The sequence below is a fragment of the Oncorhynchus keta genome, unplaced genomic scaffold (assembly GCF_023373465.1).
Source record: "Oncorhynchus keta strain PuntledgeMale-10-30-2019 unplaced genomic scaffold, Oket_V2 Un_scaffold_29839_pilon_pilon, whole genome shotgun sequence".
In the NCBI taxonomy this organism is placed as follows: domain Eukaryota; kingdom Metazoa; phylum Chordata; class Actinopteri; order Salmoniformes; family Salmonidae; genus Oncorhynchus; species Oncorhynchus keta.
Genome location: NW_026290908.1, coordinates 759,142 through 771,687, shown reverse-complemented (window position 1 = coordinate 771,687; position 12,546 = coordinate 759,142). Strand labels below are relative to the sequence as shown.

The following is a 12,546-nucleotide window of genomic DNA, read 5'->3' as shown; positions in this document are numbered from 1 at the left end:
AAGTAGAGAGAGAGAGAAGTAGAGAAAGAGTGAGGCGGTGGGAGAGAGAGAAGTAGAGAGAGAGTGAGGTGGCGCGAGAGAGAGAAGTAGAGAGAGAGTGAGGCGGTGGGAGAGAGAGAAGTAGAGAGAGAGCGAGAGCGAGAGAGAGAGTGTTTCTCTGGTCTAGTTCAGGCAGTTCTTTTCTCTTCTCAAGGCTACCTGGATATTACTGGATGGTACTGTGCACTGCAACGCTAGCCTAGCTCTCTCATCCTCCTCTCCTCTCGTCTTCCTCTCTGCCCTGTACGTGTGTTGGGAAGGTGCCTGTCTCAGGTGCAGACATGGCCACCTCTGTGCTCTCCAGGATTATTCTATGTCTGGCTATATCTCTGTTTCCGGTATTGACAGTGACCAGCCAGGATGTCAACCTAGGTGAGTGGACGGGGCTGCACTGCATGACTTATGGTCTGACTGACGGATGATTGTGTTGATTGCTATTGCTTGTACTGAGTGATATGAATTGCTCATGTGTTTAACTTTTTGTTCTACATTTTTTAAATTGATTGATTTAATTGATTTAATAATTAGAAGTCGTAGGCTGCGTCAGGCGCAGACGACATTACAGATGTCACATTGAATTGAATAATTGATAAAACTGACCTTGTCCAAGAGAGAATTATATGGCTATCAAAACGTCATGCCAAGCTAAGCCTACAACAAACACACAATTCATTGGAATTTTTTGTAGAATTCACAATGTGGAAAATGAAGGGCGGAAAAAAACTGTTTTTATGGGTATTCTGATGCGTCCACTGTGGTGGACTGTTATGGTCCTCTTCGGCAGATGGTAGGTGGTCAAGATTGACACATCACACACAATGCAATTTAAAAACTACAGTAAAATCAATTACTACTATATCAACCCTATCAACAGCACAGAGGTGCCCGTTTAGGAGACGCTTCATCAAAGAATACCTCTAATCACATCTCTAATCACATCTCTAATCACACCTCTAATCACACACCTCTAATCACATCTCTAATCACATCTCTAATCACACCTCTAATCACATCTCTAATCACATCTCTAATCACATCTCTAATCACACCTAATCACACCTCTAATCACACCTCTAATCACATCTCTAATCACACCTCTAATCACATCTCTAATCACATCTCTAATCAATCACACCTCTAATCACATCTCTAATCACACCTCTAGTCACACCTCTAATCACACCTCTAATCACACCTCTAATCACATCTCTAGTCACATCTCTAGTCATACCTCTAATCACATCTCTAATCACATCTCTAGTCACATCTCTAGTCATACCTCTAATCACACCTCTAATCATACCTCTAATCACATCTCTAGTCACATCTCTAGTCATACCTCTAATCACACCTCTAATCACATCTCTAATCACATCTCTAGTCATACCTCTAATCACATCTCTAGTCATACCTCTAATCACACCTCTAATCACACCTCTAATCACACCTCTAATCACACCTCTAATCACACCGACACACTATTTCTCAGATATTATTTAAGTGGCACCTTAAAGCTTTTCTCTGAAGACAGTTTTCAGGTAGCTTGGTAACCCGTTCCACAGAACTGCAGCAGAGTACAGGAATGACTGTTTTTCCATGGAGATATTGAGTCTACAGGGAACACATTTTGTAAAAGTCCCTCTGGGAACAAAAGATTAGGGTTGCAAAGCTACCCGTAATATAACAAAGTTACTGGAATCTTCAGTGATCTATGGCAATCTATGGTAGCTGTGGTGATTTATACTTGAATACTAAAAATATATATTCATATATAATATTCATTGTTTTATATCTGTGTCCATATTGTCTATGAGTTTCTAGTAGATAGACCACATGGTTCAAGAGAAAAGAGCATAATTAATGAAAAAGCCTCCAACCAACAATGGCATTAACTCTGCAACTCTTCCAACTATTGTCTTTTTTCACAACTGCCACTAGTTTGGCCACAAAACATTTACAACAAAGACATATTGACATAGTAAAATAAATACAAGTGTGTAAAAATATATAAATAATATTTCATGCTGAAACAACCCTCATTAAACTCATATTCACTAAGGTTCATATTTCAGATGTTTTACAGTTTTGTCATTACATTTTTTTATTTTAAAAGTCATCTTATTAGACATGTATATGGTATATGGTATATATATATACATACTGTATATATATTTTTCATGTGATAAGCCATACAGAGGGACAGAGATAATTACAGACACCTGTTATAATCTGAAGTACCCAAAAAGGCCCCTAGATGTCATCTGGTAAGATTCCATATATTCCTTGAAAGTTACCAACATTCTGTTAGTTTAGTGGTAAAGTACTTGAAAGTTTAGAGTAATATACCCTACTGTTGCAGCCCTTCTCAGGATAGATCAAGCATGTCAAGGAGAGGATGCTACACTTTTATGCGTTTGATACTTTTATGGGCCTTAATGAACATCTATAGGTGTTGTATAAGCAATGTTCATATTTACTTTCCTATCTTTCTATTTGTTTCTTTTCTTTTTCTTTCTTTTTTTGTTTTAAGTTTGTGTTCAGTTTACACGCCTCAATATCACAATTATTTTCTCACAATGAAATATAAAGTACTAAAATGTGTATTTATTTGTTTTACTGTAGGAAGTGGTTTGTTTTATAAGTACCATGATACCTCTCACTCACAGCAGGTTCAGTCCAGTTTACAGGCCACCCAGTCTCTGGACCACGTTGGCCTTGTACTCAACATCACACCCCAAAAAACAGAAAATAAAATGAACACTTTTAATGGATGCTATTTTCTCATTGTTCATATTGTAGCTTTTTACAAGAGAGTAAATAAAGTGTTCAAATAAAACTAATGGGATAGGTTCTCTCAGAGATGTCTGGATACAAACATACATACATGGATAGAATCCAGATTTTTATTTGGTTTTTACAAGGCATGTCAGTTAGGAACAAATTCTTCTCTACAATAACAGCAACAAAAATACATCCCTCTTAGACAGACTACGTGTTAAAGTGGTGTTGTGTGCATGACTGGCTGGCTGGCTGACTGGGCTGGCTGGCTGACTGGCTGGCTGACTGGCTGGCTGGCTGGCTGACTGGCTGACTGGCTGGCTGACTGGCTGGGCTGGCTGGCTGGCTGGCTGACTGGCTGGCTGGCTGGCTGGCTGGCTGACTGGCTGGCTGGCTGACTGGCTGGCTGGCTGACTGGCTGACTGGCTGGCTGGCTGGCTGGCTGGCTGGCTGGCTGACTGGCTGGCTGGCTGACTGGCTGGGCTGGCTGGCTGACTGGCTGACTGGCTGGCTGGCTGACTGACTGACTGACTGGCTGACTGACTGGCTGGCTGGCTGGCTGGCTGGCTGGCTGGCTGGCTGACTGGCTGGCTGGCTGGCAGGGCTATTTCAGTGCAAGGCTGAATGAAGGGTTGTAGAGCGCCATGGCCATAATGATGTGGGGATGGACCAAAACAGGCCACTGATTTTGGTTAGGGGTTTGCCAGAGAGCGACCGGACACACCCAGTGAAATGATGAATGCTGGGTATGAATATGCTTCATACTGTCGGCATCCACAAAGCCCATTTCACTTTAGGAGTATGCTGTCTTTGAACAGAGAAGGATGTAAGTTACTGATGTGGGGAACAAAACATATGATTGAGTCTGGTTTCTCTCCTTGTCGTTTTGTGTCTGCTTGTGTAGCGACAGGTCAATCAGGTGATAAGTAGGCCTAACTTTACCTGCCACCTGGGCACGGCTTTTTAAAAGTTATCTGTCCGGATTACATCTATCGGATAAGATGAAATGCATAGAAACAGAATGAATAGAACGGGAGTTCCCATTCAAGTCAATGATTCGTCCTATTCATTCGTTCTATTCATTCTATATCTATGTCTTTAATCCTATCCGATAGGTGAACTCCAGATAGATAAGGCCCTGATGACTGGTGTTAGCTCAATCAAGCTGATGCCTAGGCTTTAGCTCTGCGGGTGGAAGCAGACTTGTTGTAGGCAGACAACCTGAGTTCAAACCCAGTAGGTCACACCTGCTGCTCGGGGTTTAGGCCCATGTTGCTATATAAAACGTCTTAGTGTAAAAAGTCACAGGTATTGTGTAGTACGGGTGCTGCTGAGGGAGGACGGCTCGTAATAATGGCCGGAACGGAGCAAATGGAATGGCATCAAACACCTGGAAACCATGGAAACCATGTGTTTGATGTATTTGATACCGTTCCACTGATTCCGCTCCAGTCATTACAACGAGCCCGTCCTCCCCAAACCACCAACCTTTTGTGGTGCATTGTTTGAGCAGATTAACGCTACAGTGAAAAAGACATGAAAACCATACTTTCCAAAATGTTCCCCCATGTTCTTTAGCTGTAAAACAGATACTATTGGACAATGTGTGATAGTGCTTGATAATATAACACCAAGATCACTTTCACCTGACTTCACAGCTGAGCAGCACAGTGACATGAAGGATATTGGATAATTAACTGAAGAGGAACGGTGTTTTGGTCCATGTGCAAACCACAAAGGGATTCAATTTACAGTAACCACAGGCCTCACTTTTATAGTGATCAACACTCTGAATATAATGGGTTTAATAATAACACCCTGGTTGGTGAAGTCAATATACATATTATTTATTCATTTACATTATTCACTTGGGTACAGCTGACTTAATAATGTTATAACATTTTGTAAATGGAAGTTGGTCCATATGATGAAGCTTTAGATTCCATGGCTGTGGAGTTAGCTGGGTGTGGCCTCTCATGGCTGGCCCAGAAATACAGCCCAGCCACAAGCACATGCTAAGCATAACCTATAATATAGGCCGCTGTGGTTTTCCCTGAAATAACTCCTGCTTTTGAAAAGTACCTTCTCTCTTGGGGAGAAGCTCGCCCACATAATGAGTACTTAGAAGTGATGTTTTCATATAAAACTGGCTAAGTTTATAAAAGTGAGATTCCGCAAGGATACTACACATATAGCACTGCAGCAGGTGGTCAGTGTTTCTCCTAGTTTCACTCCCTTAGTTTCCAACAGAGGCCCCACCACCCCGCCTAGATAATGCCATGGGAGGTGCTTCTGTATTGGAGCGATGTTTCCCGATTCACAGATGAATTGTGAAAAGAGCTTCTGTTCTGTGTCATCGTGCTGTGTATCATCTTCCTCTTATCGTCAGGGAACTTTAGTCTCAGGGATTTCATTGAAGTGGGAAGAGCAACGTAGGCACCTATTTATAAAGGTACAAAAATAACATCAAGCCTAGAACCTGAATGGAAAGTCTGATTTCTTAGTCTATATTACTGGTTTTTTCTTACATGGCGTCACTGTCTTACTCAGTACTTATGTCGACTATATTTAGATGTAGGCCTAGAATTTACAACTTCAAATGACAAGTGGGGAGATGTAATTTTGATAAGTAACGTAATGATTTATAATGACAAACTTCCTATTTTGTCATAGAAAATTGTGAAATTGCTCTTATGGTCAGCAATCGCCCTACGCAACTACATCCTTGGTATGAGCTTCTTCCAAGATTCATAATTACACATTGGAGGACAAACATTTAACTTCACATTTTGACAATGAAGAGCTTCACTGAAACATAACGAGTAGGTCATAAAGAGTAGGTCATAAAGAGTAGGTCATAAAGAGTAGGTCATAAAGAGTAGGTATGAGTATATCCTGACCTACTCATAAAGAGTAGGTATGAGTATGTCCTGACCTACTCATAAAGAGTAGGTATGAGTATGTCCTGACCTACTCATAAAGAGTAGGTCATAAAGAGTAGGTATGAGTATGTCCTGACCTACTCATAAAGAGTAGGTCATAAAGAGTAGGTCATAAAGAGTAGGTCATAAAGAGTAGGTATGAGTATGTCCTGACCTACTCATAAAGAGTAGGTATGAGTATGTCCTGACCTACTCATAAAGAGTAGGTCATAAAGAGTAGGTCATAAAGAGTAGGTATGAGTATGTCCTGACCTACTCATAAAGAGTAGGTATGAGTATGTCCTGACCTACTCATAAAGAGTAGGTATGAGTATGTCCTGACCTACTCATAAAGAGTAGGTCATAAAGAGTAGGTATGAGTATGTCCTGACCTACTCATAAAGAGTAGGTCATAAAGAGTAGGTATGAGTATGTCCTGACCTACTCATAAAGAGTAGGTATGAGTATGTCCTGACCTACTCTTAAAGAGTAGGTATGAGTATGTCCTGACCTACTCATAAAGAGTAGGTATGAGTATGTCCTGGCCTACTCTTAAAGAGTAGGTATGAGTATGTCCTCACCTAGTCATAAAGAGTAGGTAGGACATTCTGACCTCCTGGGGTCACAATAGGTCATGAGACGGTGTTAATGTGTTACATTCTTCATAAAAACCCTAAACTGAACGCTTCACGCATTGGCAAGTTTGTGGCAAGTGAGCTATACTTGATTTAACAGAATTTCGGACGTGTACCTAAACACAATGACACCAACACCACACTGTCCACATTATAGTAAATGTGAGATTGTCCCACTCTGGGACAGTGTTCTCGCTCTTCAGTCTGCCACCTAGTGGCCATAGAAGAAACACACAATTTACTAGACTAATAATTTAGTCACATGGACACTCATCAGGTCACATGGTCCTTAAAAACTCTCATCTCTCATCAGGCCTCCTAAACATCCCCTTGGTTCTATTGGCCAGAAATGATCATTCATGCTTTTTGTCATCTCTGAAAACCCCAGAAACATGGTGTTGTTGTTTCCTGGTGTTATTGTAGAGGGTTATTCTACCTCTTACCTCATATGGGTTGAGGACATAACATGTAAAGATACGTGTGTAACTGCTGTTTACTTGCTGTGGCAGGGCACGAAGACAGCTGTGCCGAAAACGGCAAAGTCTACAGCAACAACGACATTTGGAACCCGGAGCCATGTAAGATCTGTGTGTGTGACCTGGGGACTATTACCTGTGAGGACATCCGATGTGAAGACCTAGCCTGTAAGGAAACCAGCACCCCTGAGGGAGAATGTTGCCCTGTGTGTTCTGAGGCCGCAGGAACCCAGGGCCAGCAGGCTACTACCTGGGATAATCTGCTACCAAAGATCAAAACAGGTGACTACATTCTCACCACATTACATTGATCCATGTTTTACAGTTTCAAGTGCCCACTAAGAGAATTATTCCTCATGCTCATGATGGAATGGTGTTCGATTAATGGTGTTGTTACATTTCTTACAACATTCTAATTTCAGACTCTCTACATCCTCTCAGTTCTCTCAGTGTTTTCTAATAGGACCTACGTCTGATTCATATTCTGTTCTTCAATCTCCATGACTCAGTAGACGAGAAGAAGGATGAGACCTGCAGGGACAACGGGCAGGTGTACGCCCACAACGACATGTGGACCCCAGAGCCGTGCAGGGTGTGTGTGTGTGACAGTGGAACCACCATCTGTGAGGAGGTGCAGTGTGAGATGGTGGGGAACTGTGAGAAGGTGACCATCCCTGAGGGAGAGTGCTGCCCTGTGTGTGACAGCTTCTCCAGCGCTAACAGGAGGATAGGTGAGATATACATACATACATACATACATACATACATACATACATACATACATACATACATACATGCATGCATGCATGCATGCATGCATGCATGCATGCATACATACATACATACATACATACATACATACATACATACATACATACATACATACATACATACATACATACATACATACATACATACATACATACATACATACATACATACATACATACATACATACATACATACATACATACATGGCTCACATGTCTACATCATGACCTCAGACGAACTGTGACTGCAAGGTGTTGCATGGAAACCCAAGTGTGAAACGTAGCGATTAAGTTTAGATTCCCTGGAGGTGTGTCACTGACTGATGATAAGAGGGGAAAACATACTAGACGTCATAGTGTTTCAACATATAACACAGTATCAAGTCATTGAAGATCACATGTCAAATTAAGGATGAAAGATCTACGTTAAAATGTGATTTCTTCCTTTCCCTTCCTCAAAGAAATTATGGCGTTCAAGGTGAGTACAAGATATTCTCAATCTTCCGTTTTCCAATTTTTACATGGACACACCCCTGAATATTAGCCTATTAGTGCCCGTCTGTTTGTGTTGTCACGCCAACTCCTTGTCACTCATTGTCATACACGTATTTGGCTTGACAATGAGCAATGGGGTTGGTAAGAGCACAAACAGATCTGGAACCAGGCTACCTGAATAGCTGAGCTGATTGTCACATTGTTATGTGATGCATTTGATTTCCAGGGTCAGAAAGGCGAACCTGGTGATATCCCTTACGTAAGTCTGTGTTCATACCTCTCAGAGACAGCGCATCTGTTAATTAACAATTCACGTGACTGTTGACACCTATTATGACAACTGTTATAAAAAACATCATACTGTCACTTTTAGAAGTGTTTTTGCTTGTTTTTTGTTTCCAGGTCGTGGGGCCAGTAGGTCAACCCGGACCAATGGTGAGCACTCTGTAGACATTATTATTTGACATGATTATGTTATAAGTTTCTCATATGGGTCATTGTTATGGCTGGAATTGAATCAATGGAACTGTACCAATGACATCAAACACATGGATACAATGTGTTTGACTCCATTCCATTGATTCTATTCCAGCCATTACAATGAGCCTGTCCTCTTATAGCTCCTCCCACCAGCCTCCTCTGGTATACTGCATAGAAGTTTGGCTGGCCACTCCCCTCCTCATTTTCAGTCAGATTCCCTTTACCACACTAGATGGTACTATAGAGTGCCAGTAACTAAGGAGGGTTAGCTGATGCTACTACTGCGGTCTCTGTCCACAGCTACAGTGGGAAGACACTACTCTGCTAGTGTAAAATATCACGTGAGGTGATCATGTTTTCTTGTTATCTGTGTCAATGTTTCAGGGTCCTCCCGGAGCTCAGGGGAGCAGAGGATACACTGGTTTCAAGGGCAGAAAAGTATGTCTAACACCATGACATCTACATCTAGAGAAGCGTGTTACAATACTGCGATTCAATGTGACCGAGGACTAACAAACTATCTACATCTAGAGAAGCTCTTCAGTACCTTCATATGTTGAATCTGGTAGACATGTCGAATCATCTCCATAGTAGTGACGTTCAATACTGTCACTCATGTGTTTGCATATGTTTCCTAAAATCCAGGGTTTACAGGGCCCAGCTGGCATCGACGGGGAACCAGGAGTCCCAGGGAACCCTGGTGAGCCAGGATCCCCCGGCCAGCCCTCACACCCTGGGGTGAGTTTGTCCGTCTGTCTCCCCAGCCCGACACTTCACTGGTGCAGTCTGTAACCTTCATTTCTGGTCAGAAGTGATTTCCCTCCCTACACTTGTTAGTAAACTGACTGAGAGGGTTGGTTCTGGAAAAAATACAGCCATTTTGTATTTTGTTTAGCTTTTAGGACGAATGTGCTTGCTGTACCTGAAATCATTTTCACCCCAAAACGTCATGTAAGTAACATGAAGAGACTTGGGGGCTTGTAGGGATAGCTCAGAGCTTCCAAACCTTTTCTATCCCTCTTCTCATTGTACCTGTCCAGTTGAGGGGGCGACACTGCACCTATTCTCTTCATACGGAGTCTGTGGTCACCAGTGAAGAACTTCCACACCGTTGTGATAATGAATGAATGACCGTCCTCCTCTCCCCCCCAGGGTCAGCTGGTCTCTCAAATGGCAGCAGGCTTCGGTGAGAAATCAGCTGGGATGATGGGAATGATATCTGGCAACAGGGTGAGTTACTATTAAATCAGCTGGGATGATGGGGATGATATCGGATAACAGGGTGAGTTACTATTAAATCACCTGGGATGATGGGAATGATATCTGGCAACAGGGTGAGTTACTATTAAATCAGCTGGGATGATGGGGATGATATCGGATAACAGGGTGAGTTACTATTAAATCACCTGGGATGATGGGAATGATATCTGGCAACAGGGTGAGTTACTATTAAATCAGCTGGGATGATGGGGATGATATCTGGCAACAGGGTGAGTTACTATTAAATCAGCTGGGATGATGGGAATGATATCAACAGGGTGAGTTACTATTAAATCACCTGGGATGATGGGGATGATATCTGGCAACAGGGTGAGTTACTATTAAATCACCTGGGATGATGGGGATGATATCTGGCAACAGGGTGAGTTACTATTAAATCACCTGGGATGATGGGGATGATATCTGGCAACAGGGTGAGTTACTATTAAATCACCTGGGATGATGGGGATGATATCTGGCAACAGGGTGAGTTACTATTAAATCACCTGGGATGATGGGGATGATATCTGGCAACAGGGTGAGTTACTATTAAATCTGCTGTCCTCTACAAAAAAGTCCCAAACAAACCTCATTGCATGGTAGTCCTTGCTAGGTGTGTGTGTCCATGGGCAGTAGATTGTAAACAAGGAAAGACAAACTGTAGAGTATTAACCACGGGAGGCTGGTGTTACCTTAATTTGGGAGGACAGGCTCGTGTTGATGGCTGGAGCGGAATTAGTTTCACGGTTTCCATGGTTTCCATGTGATTCCGTGTGTTTGATGCCATTCCATTTGCTCCGTTCCAGACATTATTATGAGCCGTCCTCCCCTCAGCTGCATTACTGTTAAATCATTGTCTTTGGGGATTGATACATAATTTAGGTTTGTGCCTATATTACTATTAAATCTGTCCTGGGATGATTGATATCTGGCAACAGGTGACCAGGTGATGACTGTTTCTCATGGTAATGACCAGGGATGATGGGGAGGATATCTGGCCAGGGTAAATTACATTAAATGACCTGATGGTTTGATGGCCAATGATATCTGGCAGGACACCATTAAATCCCTGTATGTTGTCTCCATGTATATTTTAGGGTGAGGCAGGACCAAGAGGGCCTCCTGGACAGTCCGGTCAACCAGTAAGTCAAAGATGGCTGACTATATCTACCTTTCAAACATCAATTCTTAATGGAGATCATTTCTGTAAGTAAACAGACAGATATGTGATCATTTCAACAGGGTTTACTCCCTGGGATCTCGTAGGGCTCTACAGGGGGAGGGGAATGATATCCCAGGAGTTACGTTGGAGACCCCGGATCCATGGTAAGAACCATGCATAATCTCTGCATCAGTCATCAGCTGGGATGATGGGGATCTCTGATGCTTTTTTCACTGGGTTTGAATCCTGGTCACCTACATGCTTGAAGACTGTTAGCCCATTGAGCTAAAGCCTAGGCATTAGCACAGGGAGCTAACTCAGCAAAAAAGGGCCGAAGCCATTGTTCCCAACTGGCGGCCCACGGAAATCAGAAATCGGTTCCAAAGTATTCACGCGCATAACCTATAGAGTTAGTTAATTCACAGTTTGTATTTGATCGTTTGGGCTGGTGTTATTAATTTGTGAGTCCGTTTGTGATTCCATTGGAGTCAAATGGTTTCCAATGTGATTCCGTGCCAGGTTCTCAGAAATTATTCTTTTTTACATTGCTAAATATGTTATTGAGGTGACCGTCTGTTTGATGGCTTCTTGATGTTAGCCATTTGTAGTCTACAAATGATTTGATAATTATGTTCAAAGATGACCATCTACGCTCAATAAAATCAATCTTAATGGAGATCTATTTCTGCTGAGTCAACTGATCTAATCTTCCTGGTTTAGGCATTATCTCAGGTAAGCTACCACACAATCTTCAGTTCTCAGGATGCTTTTTTATCATCATCACACCAGCTCTCAATCGCTGAACTACCTCCGCTACCAATCATCACTCTGCAAGGTTTAATCCTGGCATTAGCACAGGTGTTAACACACTGTCTTGTTCCCCAACTGAGGAGGTGTTACACCAAGATCTACCAATCACACACTGTCTTGAAATGTGTTACACCAAGATCTACCAATCACACACTGTCTTGAGGTGTTACACCAAGATCTACCAATCACACACTGTCTTGATGTGTTACACCAAGATCTACCAATCACACACTGTCTTGAGGTGTTACACCAAGATCTCACACACACACTTGAGGTGTTACACCAAGATCTACCAATCACACACTGTCTTGAGGTGTTACACCAAGATCTACCAATCACACACTGTCTTGAGGTGTTACACCAAGATCTACCAATCACACACTGTCTTGAGGTGTTACACCAAGATCTACCAATCACACACTGTCTTGAGGTGTTACACCAAGATCTACCAATCACACACTGTCTTGAGGTGTTACACCAAGATCTACCAATCACCCACTGTCTTGAGGTGTTACACCAAGATCTACCAATCAGACACTGTCTTGCGGTGATCTACCAATCACACACTGTCTTGATGTATTACACCAATATCTACCAATCACACACTGTCTTGCGGTGTTACACCAAGATCTACCAATCACACACTGTCTTGAGGTGTTACACCAAGATCTACCAATCACACACTGTCTTGAGGTGTTACACCAAGATCTACCAATCACA

At 42.3% G+C, this 12,546-nt stretch overlaps 2 protein-coding genes across 2 annotated transcripts in view; one reads left to right on the top strand and one right to left on the bottom strand.

Moving 5' to 3' along the window:
* The window catches only part of tmeff2b (transmembrane protein with EGF-like and two follistatin-like domains 2b), a 168,293-nt gene that overhangs the window by 57,290 nt on the left and 98,457 nt on the right, over nucleotides 1-12,546 (bottom strand). The gene's annotated exons all lie outside the window — the stretch shown is intronic.
* LOC118376286 (collagen alpha-2(V) chain-like) overlaps nucleotides 85-12,546 on the top strand; it is a 41,507-nt gene continuing 29,045 nt past the window's right edge. The window contains 11 exon segments of the mRNA XM_052515682.1: nucleotides 85-411; nucleotides 6,883-7,131; nucleotides 7,359-7,580; nucleotides 8,081-8,097; nucleotides 8,341-8,373; nucleotides 8,517-8,549; nucleotides 8,979-9,032; nucleotides 9,240-9,332; nucleotides 9,747-9,824; nucleotides 10,952-11,010; nucleotides 11,153-11,180. Of these exon segments, the coding sequence (XP_052371642.1) occupies nucleotides 321-411; nucleotides 6,883-7,131; nucleotides 7,359-7,580; nucleotides 8,081-8,097; nucleotides 8,341-8,373; nucleotides 8,517-8,549; nucleotides 8,979-9,032; nucleotides 9,240-9,332; nucleotides 9,747-9,824; nucleotides 10,952-11,010; nucleotides 11,153-11,180 (957 nt within the window). The 5' untranslated portion in view covers nucleotides 85-320.